Consider the following 19483-nt stretch of genomic DNA (forward strand, 5'->3'; position numbering starts at 1 on the left):
GACGGCGGAGCCCGCGCGGCGACGGCGTCGTGGGCGGCAACGGTGTCGGGCGCGGCAAGAACGGCGTGGGGGGCGGCGACGGCGACGGCGGGCCGGGGGTGACACCTCGGCCGCGATTGGGAGGCGGGTGGCGAGGGCTGGTTGGCGGCACGGCACCGGCGGCCGGGCGCGGCAGCAAGTGACAACGGCGTCGCGCGCGGCGGCCGGCTCGGCCTCCGGGCAAAGGGGCGATGGCGGCGAGGGGCGGCGGCGCAGCGGCGCTTGGCCGCTGGGACGCGACCGGCGGGAGGCGGGCGATGAGGCGGAGCTAAGGGGAGATCGGGCGGGCGGCCGGCCGACGGGACCGGGTGGGGTGGCGGCAAGGCGGGGGCGAGGGCGCGACGAGGCGGGGCGGCCGGCGAGGCGGGGGCGAGGGCGCGACGGGTGGGGGGAGTGGGGCTGCGGGCCGTGGCGGGGCGACCAAGCGGCGGGCGGGGGCTGCGGGACGACCGGCGACGAGCGGGGTGGCTCGCGGGCCGACCGGCGACGAGCGGCGACTGGCCGGGGCGGCGACCGCGACGGCTGCAACGGCGACGGGCGGGGGAGAATGCGCAGATCGGGCGGGGGGCGGCGTCGGGGAAGGGGGAGGGGTAATAACGTTGTAAATTTGCGACGGAACGCTGACGTCCGTCGCAAAATTGCGACGGAACGCTGACGTCCGTCGCAAAATTGCGACGGACTCTCACATCCGTCGCAAATTTTCCACCGACAAAAATTCCCGACGAAAACAAAAATCCGTCGCAAATTTGAACGGCAAAATTTCCCTCGTAAAATTTGCGACGGACTGTGGTTGTCCGTCGCACATTTGCGACGGACTCCAGCTATCCGTCGCAAACTTGCGACGGACAGCTTAGTCCGTCGCAAATTTTGCGACGGACTCAACTGTCTGTCGCAAATTTGCGACGGACTCAACTGTCCGTCGCAAATTTGCGACCGATTAATTTTTCCGTTGCAAATTTGAACGGCAAAATTTGAACGGCAAATTTGCGTCGGACAGATTAGTCCGTCGCAAATTTTGCGACGGAAATCTTAGTCCGTCGCAAATTTACAATGGATTTTTTTTACGCCGAAAACTTCGAGCGGTAAAAATCTTATAGCAAAATCAACTTTCCGTCGCAAATTTGCAACGGACTTTCTATATCGGTCGCAAATTTTGCGATCGACAAAAAATTTCCAGCAAAAATAAAAATCTGTCACAAATTTGCGACGTAAAAAAAATTCCGTAGCAAATTTGCGACGGATTAAATTATCCGCATACAATTTCGAACGGCACAAATTATCTCGCAAAATTTGCGACGGACAGCTTGAGTCCGGCGCAAATATGCACATACTACATGAACGTTGTAAATTTGTGACTTTTTTTTTCGGTCAAAAATTTAGCATCTCATTTATTTGGGTCCTAAATTTGCTACATCTTTTTTTCAATCCAAAATTTAGGCATCTCAAATGTTGCAATAGAAATTAGAATATCGGAAATGTTAGGGCACGTTAATAATATTAGACTTGTCGGCATTTAGGGACAAAATTTCGGACGATCAATTAAAATAAAAAGAATAATCGACAATAACAATAATAAAAAAGCACAATAACAATAATAACAAGAACAATAATGATAACAACCAAAATAGCACTTGTAGCATTAATAATTACACATCTGTAGTGTTTTGTGACAAAAATTTTAATCTTCGTCTTCGTCTTCGTCCTCGTCCTTGTCCTCGTCCTCGTCCTCGTCTTCGTCATCTATCTGAAAATCAGATTCTGAACATTCTTGTACATTTAACTCGCAAATTTTAGTTGGATCCACATCTATCATTGCTCCACACGGATCTCGTAAAGTTGGTATGTTATATTCCTCAATTTCAACCGTGTTAGACACTTCTTCCTGTTGGTAGGCTCTATCCTTCCAGTGTTCCTCGATTTTCCTCCGTGCTTTGATTTTACATACAGCCCACCAATCAGTTTTGTCACGTTTCAAACTAGGATATGATGCATAACATACTTGAATTGCTTGTTGTGCCAAGACAAATGGTTCATACTTCATATACCTTTTCTTGTGATTTATTTCAACCAAATTGAACTTCGTATGCACCTTCATTCCTTTGACGGGGTCGAACCACGTGCACTTAAATAACACAACCTGCATCATTAATGGTCCAGGGTACTCTATCTCTATGATTTCATCCAACAAGCCATAAAAATCATCTTTCGAACTGTCACCATTGGATGACCGAACAGACACACCACTATTCATTGTGGATTTTCCCATTCCATGTTCTTGAGTATGAAAATTATATCCATTTATGAAATATGCTGGCCAACTTCGAACTCTTAACTGTGGACCCCATGACAGATAATATAGCAATCCTTGCCCTCCAAAGTGTTCATAATTACTGTGAACCTAAGGTTACACATGCAAAGTTAATAATATATATTTAACTAAATGATGTATATAATTTTAATAACTTGGTTTTGATCCATAGGCAACTTACATATGTCTTGAACCATGCTGCAAATTGTTCATCGCACAAACGGTCAAACTCATTTGGTTGTAGTCCAAATATTGAAGTTTGGAAAATCCTAATATTAAAAACCATATCATTATTAGCAAATATTTGACACGCAAAACATATATTTACAAATTTACACTTACTTGAAGTATGGCTCGACTTCTGAACAGTTCAGTAAAATATAAGTATGGGCTGCATGAAGTTCTTCGCCTGATAAGTAACGAAACTGACATGCACCGCTTGGTCGACCCAGATAATTGAAAATAGAGAATGCTGTGCAATTGGGATCAATGGGGCCCTCATCATTTCTGCCTGCTCTCCGCCTCTTGCATTGAACGTGCGGCTCAAAATAGTATGATGCAAATGTCGTCACTTCTTCCACAATATATGCATTACAAATTGAAGCTTCAACATGTGCCTTATTCTTCACTTTTTTCTTCAAATGATATAAGAATCTAGTTGAAATAGAAAGAAGCTTATCGGGACATATTATATGATAAACTCATTTGAACTATATTTTAAAGAAAACATTACCTCTCAAATGGATACATCCATCGAAATTGGACGGGACCTGCAACTTTGGCCTCATAAGGCAAATGAACTAAGAGATGCTCCATCGAATCAAAAAATGCTGGAGGAAATATCCTTTCTAAGTTGCAAAGAATAATTGGAATATCTCTCTCTAGTTTTTCCATGTGCGATACTTTTAACACTGTCGAGCAAATATCATGGAGGAAATTGCTTAATTCTGTAATGACGCCCCATACAAAGTTCGGTAAAACTTCCTTCAAAGCTATTGGAATTAGTCTTTCCATCAGGATGTGACATTCATGACTCTTCAAACCTGTCAACTTGCATTCCTTCAAATCAACACATCTCCCGAGGTTCGAAGCATATCCATCAGGAAACCGCACAGATTTCAACCATTGACAAACAATTCGCCTCTGCTCCTTATCCAATGTATAAACCGCTTTCGGTTTTGGTCCCCTTTGCTTGCATCCACAACTAGTATTGGCCGATCGCAAATATCTCTCATATCTTTTCTTGCGTTCAAGTTGTCTTTTGTTTTTCCGGCGACATCCATCACAGTATTTATGACATTGTCGAAAACATTCTTTTCTATGTGCATGACGTCAAGATTATGATGAATAAGATGGGCCTTCCAATATGGTAGATCCCAAAATATCTTTGCGTTTTGTCCACTTATGTGTACTTCCGTACGCAAAAGTCGTGCCGTGCGGGTTTTCAACAACAGTTGGAAAGTCCTGCACACGCTCCCAAATTTGATTGCCAGTCAACCTCAATGGTGGATGCGTTCTTTCAGTTCTATTCTTGCTGAACTCTTTATTATTCCTTCTGAAAGGATGACTTGGCGGTAAAAATTGTCTGTGACAGTCAAAATAGCTAGGCTTCTTTCCATGTTTTAATCTAAATGACTTTGTCCTCTCCAAACATATCGGACATCCTAAGATCCCAGCTGTACTCCATCCAGATAACATTCCGTAAGTTCGGAAAGTCATTTATCGTCCAAAGAAGGGCAGCCTTCATAACAAATGTTTGATCGGTAGAAACGTCATACGTAGGGACACCTTCAACCCATAGCCGTTGTAACTCCTCAATCAATGGTTGCATATAAACATCTATCAACTTTTTCGGATTTTGCGGCCCTGTCACGATCAATGTCAAAAACATATAAGGTGTCTTCATGCACATACCAGGTGGAAGATTGTACGGCGTTAAGATAACTGGCCAGTATGAATAACTTTTTCCTGTTTTCCCAAATGGAGCAAATCCTTCGACATAGAGACCTAACTTGATGTTCCGAGGCTCCATTGCAAACTTAGGGTATGTTCTATCAAAATGTTGCCATGCCTCTGCATCTGAAGGATGACACATTAGACCCTCTTCTGTTTCATGATTTGCATGCCAAGTCATGTGTTCAGCAGTGGCTTTAGACGCATAAAGCCTTTGCAATATGGGGATTAAGGGCAAATAAAACATTTGCTTGCATGGTTTACGATTCTGATTACAACCCGGCCTCCTGTTAATCTTGTACCTAGGTTGGCTACAGAATTTGCAAGATTCTGCATTTTCATCATCTCTCCAATATATCATACAACCCCTACTACATACATCAATCCTTACAACCGGAAGACCTAAGTTATCCACTAGCTTTTTCATATCATAAAAATCACTTGGCATGTTGTTATCACGAGGCAATAATTCCCGCATTACTTCAACAAAAGAGTTGAAGCAATCCTGCACACATTACGCTTGCTCGTCTTGATATTTAATAGTTCGGGCCGTCACCGATAATCGAGTGTGGTCCTCACAACCTCGCCCATGAGGTTCATCTGCTGCTTTCAAGACATCCCAGAACTGATTAGATTGAAAAGTTTCATTATACACATTCTCCTCAAAACCCGTTACTCCTATATCTTCCAATTGTGAAGAATGATTAGTACCCACTTGTTCACGTGTAGGAGTAAAACTAGTACTTGCATGATTTGATTCTGTGACAAAATTATAACTAGCTGCATCAATCACCATCCTCTCGTATGGGTTCAATTGCTCATAATAGCCACATTCTTCCCTAACTGAAAATTGGTAACTTCTTCCATATCCTTCATCAGATATAAATGGTTCACCATGGGAAGTCCAATTATAATAGTTCGGAGTAAACCCAAATCTAATAAGGTGTTCTCTAACTTGATCACACACAAGAAATTTACCATTACCGCACTTTTTACACGGACACCTTAACTTATTTCCATCCATAAACTCATATTTACTACTAGCAAAGTCTAAAAATAGTTCCAACCCAAGATTGAAACTCATCCGTCAATCCTTGACGTCCAGGTAAGTTCTTATTATACATCCAAGCCCTTTCTCTTTACATTGTGTCTGTATTAAAATAAAAAATTCTGGTAAAATATTTAAAATATCATATCTATTGTTCTTAATTAAAACCATAAAATTTTGGAAATTATAATTTTTGTTATTCACGCAATAATTAATATGAAATTGCAAAAATAGAAAAAATTATAATGTAAAGAAGAGTTATCCAAATATTTGACTGAAATATTTGTAGGAGAAAGTGATCAATTTGATGAGAATTGTAACGTCCACTTGGATTGCGAGACCTTCAATTAGGCACATACCCAAAAAAGAATAATCACTTAAGAATCATTTTTTAATAATTTTTAATGTGCGATGGAAATGGAATGTATCCGTCGCAAATTTGCAACGGAAAATAGTATCCGTCGCAAATTTTGCGACGGAATTTTCATTTATTCGTCACAAATTTGCGACGGAATCAGTTATCCGTCGCAAATTTGCGACGGATACTATCTGCCATCGCAAATTTGTGACGGATACTATTTGTCGTCGCAAAATTGCGACGGAATTTTCATTTATTCGTCGCAAATTTGCGACAGAATCAGGTATCCGTCGCAAATTTGCGACGGAATCAGGTATCCGTCGCAAATTTACGACGGCACATAGTATCCGTCGCAAATTTGCAACAGAATTTTCATTTATTCGTCGCAAATTTTGCGACGGAAACTATTTCCGTCGCAAAACGGCGTGGCCGTTCGGCCTCATCCAAAGGCCAGCGAGCTGTCGCCGGTCGTTAAACCGGTGATACAGATACAAAAAAAAAACAAACATAAACACATTTAAAAAAAAAAGAAATTACAATGCAATGACGAATAGTCACGAAGCTAGCTATGACACTTACCGGTACAAAAGCTTCACCGAGATTAATATGTGCGTGCGCGGATTTTGCTGATTTCAGACATATGAAAGAGGGAGAAAAGCGAGAGAGAGCGAGAGAGAGCGAGAGAGAGAGATAGGGTTGGAATATCACGGGCTGATAAACTACGAATTTGCGACGGACGTTGTTTTCGTCGCAAATTTGCGACGGACTTACAATGCCGTCGCAAATTTGCGACGGTTTTATTTTCCGTCGGAAATTTGCGACGAACGTTTTTCCGTCGCAAATTTGCGACGGATTGTATTTTCCGTCGCAAATTTTCCGACGAAAAATGTAATCCGTCGCAAATTTTCCGACGAAAAATGTAATCCGTCGCAAATTTGCGACGGAAATAAACCGTCGCAAATTTGCGACGGAAAATGTAATCCGTCGTAAATTTGCGACGGAAAAACGTTCGTCGCAAATTTCGTGTTTTGTTGTAGTGTTGTATGTGTATTACACGCTGGATTGAGATAAATGAGTTTTGATATTGTTTTTATAACTGTGCACAGTGGATGCTCGATTTGCTCAGAAGAGATGTACCACTCATTGATTGCGGTTGCTCATTCTATTCATCTTTACTTGCTTTTCAGGTTCTTCAGCGAGCTGTGAGTAGGACGAGAACGTTATTTGTTTACACTTAAACAAAAGTAAAAAAAAAAAACTGCTAAAATTTCAAATACTATTCAAATTTCAGCAAATTTATGAAAAATTATATATGAATCTACGTGTCAACATTGAGTATATTGTGAAAGATTCTAGAGTTCGGGATTTAAAAAGAGTCGATGTGTAGAGTTACAAGATTTAGATCGATCAAAAAAAATGAAAGTCATTTCAGACGGCCCGCAACCTCATTATCAAACAAACTCAATGGAACCTTCATCCTTTTCTCCAATTCCAATCCTTTTAAGTCCGTAGTACCAAAATAGCACAGAAATGCGAAAGAATTAACAAATATAACACGACATAAACCATCATTGTTGCATAATTAATGAAAAGTTCAACAACAAAAAATATATGCAATAGAAGAAAATGACATAAACTACTATCTTCACACCTTAAAACCGAACCACTGCCACACAATTGAAGGAGTTAAAATTGCACCGTGTTTCCCCCATGTATTTTACCAGGCCAAACCTTAGTGGTAGAAAAGAGTATACACTTACAAATACACCCGAAATTTTCCTACAAAATCCAAGTCCGCAACCGCCTCCATTTTTTCCAATAGATGCATTGGCCCGAGAAATCAAGTCTCGAGACAACTGATTATATAGAAAGCCGACAACGCTGTCGCCGAGCAAGTCAGCGACCGACGATTCCCGAATACAGTGGCTCGGGGAGTGCCCAGCCGAGACAGATCCCGTCGTTCACCGGTCGTCCCTAGCATCTCCTTACAAAGCGAAGGGATGCTCTATTGTCCGGCCTAAAAAAAGTTTCCATCACGAACTAAAACGACCACCTAAATTTTTCTTATATACTTCAAGAGGAAATCCTTAACTACCTCTTCCCTGCGACGTAAGAAAGCAGTTGCAATGTTGGAAAAAGTAAATGGAGACACAACCTCAGTTCTTACCACATCAGTTCAAAATCCCCATGATCTAAAAAAGCGTGATGACACTACAGGGGACAAAAGAAGCACCCCCTGGTCCTCCTCCTCCCCCCCACCCCCCACGCGCGCTTCCTCGGCGCGTGTCGCTCGCGCTCCCTCGCTCAGCCGAGAGAGCAGCGCACCGCGACGCGCGAGCGCACGGCCCCGAAAAATGCTCCACCCAATGATCCCTCGACGCGTGGCCGGACGGGGGCGCGGTTGGACACGTGGCGGGTTCGTTAGGGTTCGGGGCCGGGTCCCGGGAGGGGGAACCCGGTGCGCGTGCGCGCAGGGGAACATGCGAGGGAGGTAGCCATCGCCCGATTCACATTTTCATGGGGGCGCTGACAGGTCTTGGCATCTAGAGGAAAATCGCAATCTCTCTCTCTCTCTCTTCTCTCTCTCTCTCTTCGGTTCTTGAATTTGCTTCCCTAGGCGCGGCGGGCAGCTGCGAAGTTACTGCTGATCCCGGCCGGCCGGCCGGCCGAATCGGGCGCACACGCGGCGGAGGTGACGTCGTCGGCCCGAAGCAATCTCGCACTTGGGTCGCCGTCGAGGTTTCGGGAGCTTCCTTGATGGTTCGGCTTCAGATCTGCTGATGCGTTGATTCTTTTTGTTTTCTCGTGCTGCTGTTCGTGGGGGAGAGAGAGAGGAATCGTGGGTTCTTCTTCTTATTCTTCGAATTCTTTCGTTTTGAGGCTTCGGGGGTGGTGGTGATGGGTTTCGAGATTTAGGGCTCGGGTTTGGTGGGGGGGTGCGCGAGAGCGGCTGAGCCTCATGGAGGAGAGTAGCAGAAGATCTGTGGAGCGGTCGGGGATAGTGTTGAAGAAGAGGAGCTCCTCGGGCTGCTTGATCGTGAGGAAGAAAGGGGATGGTGGTGGGGCGGGTGGGGTTGGTGGCGGCGCTGGTCCCTCGCGGAGGAAGAGGCCCAGGTTGGTCATGAGTGATTCGGGGTCGAGCGACGAGCTCTCCCTGGCGCGGCCCCGCAGGCTGCCGGTGGGTGCGGAGACGATTCGGGTGTGTAATGGTTTGACTGTTCCGAGGAAGGGCGTCTCTGAAGTGAGTGATGGGGTCGGCCGAAATGGGGAGGGGAAGAGAAGTAGGTTAGATGTGTTTGAGTTCGATGAATATGATGGGATTGATGGGGAGGGGATGGGCCGCAGACGGTTCGATGATGGTGGGGTCGAGCCCTCGGGAAGGAGGTTCCTGGGCTCGCCTCCCGTGGCTCGAAGCAGCGGTAATAGGGACTTCGCGGGTAGTTCAAGTAGGCAGACTGTTATGGAGAGGAGAAAGAATATGTATATTGATGAGACGAGTAGTTTCGGTAGGGAAGATGGTGGAGGTAAAAATAGGTTTCAGATGAAGCGGGAAGGCGGTCGAATTCCTATACAAATGCTGAGAGAAAAATATGGTGGTCGTCCAGACGAGGCCATCAGGGTTCAGGGTAAAAATGGTGTTTTGAAGGTGCTGGTTAACCCGAAGAAAAAAGTAGGTGGGCCTGTGAGAAATCTTGATCAGTGGGATGAACGTCGGAAAGTTTCTGTAGGGGAAGGCAGGAAAGGTTCTATCTCTGAAGATACTACCCATAATGTCACATCCCGTCCTACTGCATTTGCTGAGATTCGAAGGAATGAGGTGCGGAATCCGATGATGATAGAGAAAAATAAGCTGAATGTTCAGAAACCCGTGTCTGCTAAGATCAAAAAGCCTGATGACTGGGAATCAGGGGACAGTGATATATCTCCAACACGGTCACGGAGGAATGCAGATAGACGAAACTCAGTTACGAGAGTCAGCTGTGAGAAAGAAAAATCCCCACAATCTAAAATAGGCCGTGACAGAGAGAAATCTCCACAATTGAAAATCGGCCGCGGAAACGGAAAACCCCGACAAGCTAAAATGAGCCGTGAAAAAGAAAAATCCCCACAGTCTAAAATTGTTGCACGGGCCAAGTCACCTGAAACACCTGTTACAAGCGGACCCAAAGAAGGAAAAGTGAAGCGTGGCAGTGGCACGGAGAAGCAAAAACTCAGAGAACGTATAAGAGAGATGCTACTGAATGCAGGGTGGACAATTGATTATAGACCTAGAAGGAATAGAGACTATTTAGACGCTGTCTATATTAACCCCGCCGGGACAGCTTACTGGTCTATTATCAAAGCATATGATGCACTTCAAAAGCAACTCGATGATGACAATGATGAGGGAAAAGCAAGTGAGGAGCGGTCTGCTTTTGTTATATCAGATGAGACTCTTGGCCAACTAACAAGGAAAACCCAGAAGAAGATGGAGAAAGAAATGAGGATGAAAGAAAGAGAAGGCGCTGGAAGTGCCAATGCAAGACAAGCTTCTATTAGGAGAAACTCAAAGCCAAAGCATGAAGAAGAGAGCATGGACAGTGATAGCGAGGAAGAAAAACTAAGCTCCTTCATAAAGCAGGGGGGTAAGTCATCAAAGAAAGGTCCTGTTCATCCAATGCACGGCAGTGTTGAGAAAGGCACCTCTGACTCCAATTTTCACCAAGCACACGGAAGAAAAGGTAGAAAACTAGGCAGATGTACTTTACTGGTCCGCAGTTCTGACAAGGGGCTGAACTCAGAGAGTGATGGTTTCGTTCCTTATACTGGTAAAAGAACCCTGCTTTCATGGCTGATTGATTCTGGGGTTGTGGAGCTGAGCCAGAAAGTGCAGTATATGAACCGTCGAAAAACACGAGCGCTATTGGAGGGATGGGTTACAAGAGATGGCATCCATTGTGGTTGCTGCAGCAAAATCCTCACTTTGTCAAAGTTTGAGATCCATGCAGGCAGCAAACTCCGCCAGCCATTTCAGAACATACATCTGGATTCTGGTGTCTCCCTTTTGCAGTGCCAGATTGATGCATGGAATAGACAAGAGGAGTCTCAACGTGAGGGGTTCCATTCTGTGGACACTGACGGTGATGATCCAAATGATGATACATGCGGCCTTTGTGGAGATGGTGGAGATTTGATTTGTTGTGATGGTTGTCCATCGACCTTTCATCAGAGCTGCTTGAACATCCAGGTCGTCTTGACATGCATGGCTCATGCCTTGTGGTCCTTTTTGCTACTTCAAAAATCTTATCTTTATTTCAACTGCTTTATCGAAATTCTGCTTCATTCTTGGAGCTTTTCACTGGCAATTGAAGCCTTTCCCTAGTTAGAATATAATTGCTCCTTGAAGTGATTTTCAGTGAGAGGATATGGCTATTCAATAGATTTTGATATACCGGAACTTGGAGGTAGTCTAATGGAAGAATTCATAGAAGTCATCATTCTCTTCTTCCCTGATAATTTTTGGGGTCCTCTGAATTTGTGACCGTGCTGTGCAACGAAATTGAACCAACTGCCCGAAAACTTGTAAGATTAATTATAACTGTAGTTTGCAATTCCAATGGTTATTTGAATTGATTTTACGAAATTACTGACATCTAATTAGTTTTGTGGAGAAACTTGCAATATTCAAATGGATTCTAGATTTTTGTGATTGTTGTTTGACTGGCTGAGTCGCATCGTCTCAGTGCAGCATGGCTGTGTCTGTTAATTGCAGTGGCACGGTTTTCATCTGCCGTTTTAGGGGCAAAGAAATTATTAGTGTCCTTTCTTCAATGTTCTTTGTTTAATAGTTGATAACCTTGCTCTCATATACAACTCTTTGTCATATTACCGTTACTGATCATGATGGTAGGAGAGACATAAATGTGTTTATGTATGTAAATTATTTGTCTACATTCATAGATATGGACATCTGTGTTTGTTCATTCGATTCAGCTAACTGGTCAGCCCCAGTTATTTGCCTTTTGACTGATTTTAGTTTTAATGTAATCTTGTTTGACTGCAGAAGCTTCCTCCTGGGGACTGGCATTGCCCTAACTGCACATGCAAATATTGTGGAGTAGCGAGTGAATGTACTTCGCATGTTGATAATGCAACTGTTGGTGAAATCTTTGCATGCGACCTGTGTGAGAAAAAATGTAAGTCGTTTTATTTCCAGTAGCACTTGATGTGATGGTCGGCACATGCTCTCTACATTCACTCAGCATTTTGATTTTGTCATTGCAGATCACAAATCATGTTTTGAGGAAACAGATACTTTTCCTTTGGACTCCGATAGCACAGGTCATTCTTTTTGCGGTCAGAAATGTGGAGAGGTAATCTTCTCTTTGGGTTCTCTCTTTGCAACCAAAACAGCTCAGATAAGGTCGTACTGAATACTGATCCACATCTTAGCAGAAAAGGATCTGAAATTGATTTTGTGGCCCATCTAGGTGATTTTTTTATAGTAGTAACTGGTTCGTTATTCTGTTGTGGGATTTTAACCCTCGAGGATTTGGTTTTAATAATTTTTTATTCTTGGTGTTGTCGAGTTAACGTCTTTTAGCATTTAATCTTGCCAATCTAAATTTGTGGCTTTTCTTTTATACCTAGAACTGGATGCAATGTTATAGTTCCAAATTGTGGTTCCAATTGGCATAGCAATTCATCATATGGAGACCTACTTGTAGTGCCTATTCTAGTTGGGCAAGGTAAAGTCACTGTTATATTCAAGTCAAGCAGTTGCTGATGTTTATCAAACTAAGTCATTGCCTTGAGGAGCATCTATCATGTGTTTAGCAATTATGACCAGTTGGCACTTGTTTCCATGCCTTCTAACGGGTTGCATTTGGCATGGAGCATCTTAAATTGGGCATGCAACATCCAAGCTTGGACCGCATGTTTCGTAAGGCTGATAATGATATCTATTTCGGATATGTTGTGGTGAGCATGGGATTTGGTTTAGGCAACTGGATAATGAAATAGAGATGGCGAATAGATAACTGATTTTTCTTTCCCAGGCAAAATATTATCTCAGATGTCGGCAAAGTAATGCTGATTTGCTGCTTTACTGGTCTTGTTGATTTCAACTTTCTTTCTGTTTATGTTTACATTAACAAATTTGAAGTTAGAAGATTTTTTCTTAAAGGATAATGCTTTTTAGTTGCGTTGCTTATATTGTGTTTAGTTAGCCATATTGTTCCTCCTCTTTGGGTAGATTTACATTATCTATGCAGAGTTTGTATTGGTCACTCAAGCTTTTGTTAATTTTGCAGCTCTTTGAACATCTTCAGAAGTATCTCGGGGTCAAACACGAAGTAGAAGGTGGATTTTCATGGTCTCTCATTCGCAGGACAGATGCAGAGTCAGATATGTCTCTTCGAGCGCTTCCTCAGAGGGTGGAATGCAACTCCAAGCTTGCAGTGGCGCTTACAATTATGGATGAATGTTTTTTACCCATTGTTGACCGGAGAAGTGGTATAAATATGATTCACAATGTTCTCTATAACTGTGGGTAAGCTCTACTTTTGATCCTTTACCTATCAATAGCTAATTGGTGAAAGAGAATTTTGACATGTTGATGCACCTATTTCATGAAGCAATGATTATTTTGGGAAGTTCTTTGATTTGTTACGTTGATACATTAAAAGAAAAATTTGACATGTCGATGCACCTATTTCATGAAGAAATTATTATTTTGAAAATTGCCTTGATTTGTTACACTGAATGAATTGCAGGTACGTGATGGCTAATACTAAAATTTACCTTGGGTTTCCATTGTCATGGATAAATATATTGTGGGCATTTTTGTGATCTTATTTGGTAATTTATTGCCATAAAATGACAAGCAAAACAACTTTTGTCACTTGTTTGTTAATTTTACGACTGTTTTATTCTCTTTTCCAAGTATTTGAGCGATCTGGAACGAACATAAGTGAGAATGAGGAGTGATTGTCTGATATAATTCTTAGTAAACATGATTAATTCTTGATCATAAAGCTGTCAAGAATTCAGGCTCAAATTTACTGCAATGCCATGTTGTGTTTGTGCAGTCTATTATAGTATGTATCTCGTTAAGATACCTGCCTCGCAAGTGTCTACTTTTCACAGAACTTTTGAAATCAGTGGGACAGTGAGATGAATGCAACAGTCTTCTAGTTGGTCCCGCATCCATCTTTAAGAGTGAAAGATGCTCGACATGAGATTAATTAGCTGTCGAAATATGCTTAGTAACGTTCTTTTGCAATTAAGTGGATTTCTTAGCTGTTAACTGGTTATGTTGTCTGGTTCTGAAAGTTGAGGCTATGTTTTGCTCCACAACCAATCTGAGGTCCTAGGAGTCTGATTACTCATTTTATTGATGTGATACTGTTGTCTTCCCCCGACAGATAATTTTTTCTTTTTATTTGCACAGATCAAACTTCAATAGGATTAACTATAGTGGATTTTACACTGCTATATTGGAGAGGGGTGACGAAATTATCTCTGCAGCATCGCTCAGGTGCGTTTTTTCCTTGTTTCTGGTTGGCTCTGTTTTATTATTATTGTAGTTTGTCTACCTTGGAGAGAGTAAAAGAAAAAAAGAAAGGAGAAGGGCTAGAGGAGTGAGGAGAGGCTTGAAGAAATGAAATCTGTTTATCTAGTTGAATTTTTGGTGTTGTTTGTTACATTCTATAAGGATTGACATGGTTCCTGTGCCTTTTAAGAACTTAATTAAAAAGGAGTGAGGAAAGCACTGTGTAGCAGCTCGAAAATGGATATGACATGAGAAATTATGCTAGACATGCTTGAACCTTGATAGAAGCATTATCTTTGGCTGCTGTGATGTTACTTCTGATAGACTTCCTTTCTGTGTTTTCTGTTTTCCCATTCTGATTTGTGCTTTCAAGGCAAAAATGCTTTGCAGTGCATTTCCTTTTTTATGGTTTTCTTTATCTCTGTTGACAAGCTAACGTCCATCTTTTTCTGTCATTCTGTTACTTGAACTTGAATGATTTACTGTTTTTTGTTTTGGTTATCTATTTCTCTATCGCTTAGTTTACTGGGGGATTAAGTGTTCTACATAAATGCCATGTCAATATAGATGCATTTGCTTGCGTGTGAATGCAAGCAAGATGTCTGTCTTTATCTTCCAGCTTGGTACAGACATGGCAGGTCATATTCGTAGTTCAACCTCTCTCTTTTGTCTGGATAGGTTTCATGGTACCCAGCTAGCAGAGATGCCATTCATTGGGACGCGACATATTTATAGGCGTCAGGGGATGTGCCGTAGACTATTTTTTGCCATTGAGTCGGTAAGCAACGATAGTCGTGAATGGTGACCTCAAGCATTGTGTAGATGAGATTATCCATACATGCATTTGTTGGACCACCTTGAATATTTTATTATGACGATTAACCAAATTACCATTATTCAATAGTTATTTATTCCACTTCAGGCTCTGCGCTCGCTCAAAGTTGAGATGCTGATTATCCCTGCTATATCCGAACTTATGCACACATGGACTGTTGCCTTTGGTTTCTCTCCTCTTAAGGAGTCTTTGAAGCAGTACATGAGATCCTTGAATATGTTAGTATTCCCCGGTTTAGACATGTTGCAGAAGATGCTTTTTGAACAAGATACTGTCGCGGGCTCAAGAGGTTTGGGCTCTGGTTCAAGTCTGAAAATTTTGTTAACATCTTCTGTTATTCTCAGTATATGCATCTTACTGTTTATATGGTTTCTAACAGAAGCCAAGACCATGGAACTGGAAATGGACACGCAAGTTACTTCCCCTGAACCTGACGATATTTGTCAGCATGACGATCCTGGCGAGCATTCTGGTGAGGGTGATAAAGCAGATATCGTGGACTGCGATCCAAAGTCTCAAGATGTTTCCCCGGGTGATGCTTCAACAGGGAATGGCTCATCTCATGATGCTTCAGATGATATGGAACTTCGAGTTTCCAGTGAAATGCTTAAAGATGCTGACCCTGATTTGGCTGACAAGTCTGCTGAATCTGATGTAGATCAGATAAGTTCTGCTCCATGTAAAGCTGAGGTAGAAGCTTGTAAGGTGGAAGACAAATCAATGCCAGCTTTGCCATTTCAAGTTGGTGTTCAATCCACTACCGAAGATGGTTATATAGATGATTCCCCAGAAGCTGAAGCTGGTGTTGCATGTAAGAATTATGCTAGTAATTCAGAAGTAAAACCTGCAAAGATTCTTGAGGGGATCAATGGAACTCCAGATGCTGCTTCTATTTGTGATTCTTGTGCCATAAATGGAACTCAGATGCGTCCCCTGCTTTCTGATGTCAGCCATAACAAATCTGGGATGGATGACAAGTCGATGTCGGATTCCTGTGTTGCCGGTGATTTTCAGAATTCAGGTTGTCTAACCAACGCCAATGAGGAAAAAGTGGATATTTCAGCAGAGAATGTAACTGAGGGTGCAGATGGCAAATCAAGAGATGCTCCTAGTATTCACCAGTCTGAGGAAAATCTGATATTGGTAAATTCAAATGCAGATGACCAAATCAGTTATCGAAAGGAAAACGTGATCGAGTTCAATAATGATGAGGAGTTACTTTCTGATGCGGATGTGGAAGTAGAAAACAATTCATTGTTGAATTTTCCATCTAAAGGTGAGTCTTTGAATGAGACTGACTGGGATTCTTGCAGTGGGAGCAGTCGGTATGACAATGCTGATGCAGATGTTAAGGTTACACTAGTTGAGCCTATTGCAACTTCAGAGGAAAAGCAGGAGACCATGGAAATCTGGAAGGAGGAGAATGCAGAAGATATTCCTGTCTCTACTGCAGTTTCAATTCAAGCATCAGAGGAAGCAGAGGACTTAAGGAAAGATGATATAACTGTGGGGAAGAATTGTCAAGGTGCTTCTGTATCTGATGTGAATTCAGTGCAGATCAACTTTGAATCAAATTGTCCAACTACAGAGGGAGAGGAGAACAAATCAGTTGAAACCATTTAGCACCCGATGCAGCTTAGCAGAAGTTATTTTTCCATGTGATTGAAGCGACAATGTTCTGCAGTTGGGAACTGGATCGTCTTTGATTTAATCTCAAATCTGATTCAGAGGCTGCTATCCTTAAGATATTCGAGGGTTGATCATCACACTACATGCTGGATTTGCTTCTTTAGTCGAATATCCATGGAGGTGACTGCGCACAATTCAAGTTAATCTGTTTAAGTCAAGTTGATCGACTAGATGGGCTAGTCTGAGCCAATCGTTATTTTGCTTCTGATACTGGATGTTATTGACATTGACTAACTGGCCTACGGTGTCGGTGCAATTAGGAAATAGCACCCTGGATTTGGTGAGATTCATGGTGCTTACAACATGAGAACATTCTGCACCATTGCAAATTCTTGCTAGTCTCTCGGTACGTTTCTGTCACTGGTTCTGGATGTTTCATCAATGAAGGCGCTTTTGTCTGGGATGCTAATCTGACAAAGTAGCTTTAAAGGTTTGGTTTGCTTGGTCAATACAGCCATTCTATTGTTCATGCTAGTGACTGTTAAGGCAGAATCATCTCTGCCATAAGGGAATTAGCCGTTGCAGTAAAACGATAAGATTGATGGACTGGGATTGGAAAGGCACAGTGTTTGCAGTACATATATAGGATACGTGGTCTTGCTTCCTCATGGTGTATATATCCTAATCTTTTAGCTGCTTTTTTCTTGTATTATTGTGTCTTACTAGTGATGATTCAATACGACCCTTGTTGCCCAGCATTTCCTACGTAATTTTTGCAATCAGAGCTGCTGCAGTTGCCCGCGCATTTGGTGCCGTGGGTTCATCTCAGTCTAGCGTAATCATGATTACTGATTCGGCAAGAAAGACAAGTTCATGGTATTCATCTGTTCCGCAGAGTGCAACTACATTGAATTCGAGTGATGTTAACTCCCACAGCGAAGGTCAAGTTTCTCTTTTCAATTTTTAGTGCATATAGATTTGACTCTGCAATCAGGATTCAGAATACGCGTTAGTGCAGGAATCTAATTGTGAGGTTGCTTGATTGGATGATATAAGTGACCCATTTGTGTAGACTGTAAAACGGTTTATTTTTTACTCGTCACGTGGGTTAGGTTTGTCTTCCACTCTCAGTTTTTCGGTAGCTGGTTTTGATTCTAATCCGAGTGTACACCTTGAAATGGTTCTTTGATTGTAGTTGCTAGTCTCCTTTGTAGGCAATAATTGATAGTCTTGAAATCTCGCCATATGTGGTTCTGAGTAAAAAGTTGCTTTTATGTTCTCAATGCGAATTGCCTATGTTGCCTCTGGGTTTTGACTTTGTATGCCTTTTAGGAGAGTTTTGAGATTGCAACTAAAGTAATAATGAGGTACGTGTAGCAGTCACATTTGCGCATTTCGTGAACTTTTATCAAAAGAAAAGGTTCGCAATGCAACGGAAAGGCTTTCGACGTCGGTGGTACCATCGACTCTCGAGAGGTAAGAATGAAAAACATTGGACTGTTCCTGTAGAAAGTCTTCAGAATTACTTACCTACAAGTTTGGTAGGTAGCAATAAGTTTGTCTGTAATCATTAATTAGGGTAAAGCGAAAATAGTATCACATGTATGTGGAGGAGCAATTCTGTATCAAGGAAACTATAGATGGTAAGGTTTGGGCGACTTTTAAGTTTCTGGATACAACTATAAAGAAATCATGAAGGATTTAAGGTGAGGAAAATATGTACTTCTGTAGAAGTTTTCTGGCTAGATCAAGAGTGGCGATTCGCATCAATAAAAAAAAATGTTTACTTAATTTTATGAGGCAAGTGCATTGGAAGTCTTAAAATTTATCACGAAAGTGCAATCGAATTCTGAAACTTATCAAATTGGTGCAATCGAATTATTTCGTCAATTCTGTCTAACTTAACTGGTGCCACACTCGGTTGACAGAAAATGCTGACGTGAATTTTTTAAATATTTTCTCTCTCTTATGGCAATGATGTTCGTTTTAGTCAAAATCTGATTTCTAATACAAATTTTATTTGAATTAAATTTAAAAATAAGCTAAAAAAAAAAAAAAAAAAAAAAAAAGAGAAGGATGACGTTTGTTTAGCCAAAATCTGATGTCTAATACAAATTTTTTTGAATTAAATTTAAAAATAAGCTAAAAAGAAAAAAAAAAGAAAAAAAGAGAAGGATTGAGAACTGATCGCTACTGCTCCACCATCATGAGCAAGGGCCAACAAGGGTGGGAGATACCCCACCCCAGATCGAGCGAGGGCCTACAGGACCTCGCTTTGCGGTTGGCGAGGCTCGCCAGCCGCTGGACGGGGCTCGGTGGCGATGAGGGCTATGCAAGCCCTTGCCGCCTGAATCTCAACCCTTCTCCTTTTTTTTAATTTAATTTAAATGCAATTTGTATTAAAAATCAGATTTTGACCAAAACGACATCAATTTAGTCTTATATTTCATGATTTATTCACGTTATGGCCACTTAAGAGAGAAAAATATTTAAAAAAGCTATGTCAGCATTTTCTATCAGTTAAATTAGACAGTTAACGGAAATACTCGATTACATCAATTTGACAAGTTTTGGGACTTAATTGCACTTTTTATAAGTTTTAGAACTCAATTACATTTTCGTAATAAATTTCAGGACTTTCGATGCACTCATCCCTAATTTTAATGTGGTCAATGCAAACGATGTCCAATTTAAAACTAGTTTGAGTGCTTCACTCGCCATTTCTTTTGACAAGCCTCCCGCCATCGTCCCATTGAGGTTGGCCACTCTCCTTTAACGTG

The 19483-nt window shown here is 42.0% G+C and overlaps 1 protein-coding gene across 2 annotated transcripts; it reads left to right on the forward strand.

Annotated features, from left to right (window-relative positions):
- Window positions 1-8242: 8242 nt before the first annotated feature.
- Window positions 8243-17986, forward strand: LOC115688738 (uncharacterized). Of its 2 annotated transcripts, XR_008818205.1 has the most exons (9): window positions 8243-10933; window positions 11750-11882; window positions 11971-12059; window positions 12999-13237; window positions 14138-14224; window positions 14918-15017; window positions 15162-15363; window positions 15454-17109; window positions 17487-17986. XR_008818205.1 is itself a non-coding variant. In XM_030614645.2 (8 exons), exons 1-8 carry the CDS (start codon window positions 8666-8668, stop codon window positions 16695-16697), a joined length of 4362 nt encoding a protein of 1453 aa, XP_030470505.2. In that variant the 5' UTR covers window positions 8243-8665; the 3' UTR covers window positions 16698-17986. The 2 variants fall into 2 exon arrangements, 1 of the variants encoding a protein (XP_030470505.2); XM_030614645.2 differs by having other exon boundaries at window positions 15454-17986.
- The last annotated feature ends 1497 nt before the right edge of the window (window positions 17987-19483 follow it).

This window comes from Syzygium oleosum, unplaced genomic scaffold (genome assembly GCF_021117445.2).
Source record: "Syzygium oleosum isolate NSW1041296 unplaced genomic scaffold, Sole_v2.1 Sole_v2.17, whole genome shotgun sequence".
Taxonomy (NCBI): domain Eukaryota; kingdom Viridiplantae; phylum Streptophyta; class Magnoliopsida; order Myrtales; family Myrtaceae; genus Syzygium; species Syzygium oleosum.

Coding starts and splice junctions, on each gene's coding strand:
- LOC115688738 (XM_030614645.2), top strand. CDS start 8,666: ATGGAGGAGAGTAGCAGAAGATCTGTGGAGCGGTCGGGGATAGTGTTG. Junction 15,018..15,161: donor TATTTTTTGCCATTGAGTCG/GTAAGCAACGAT, acceptor ATTCCACTTCAG/GCTCTGCGCTCGCTCAAAGT. Junction 15,364..15,453: donor TACTGTCGCGGGCTCAAGAG/GTTTGGGCTCTG, acceptor GGTTTCTAACAG/AAGCCAAGACCATGGAACTG.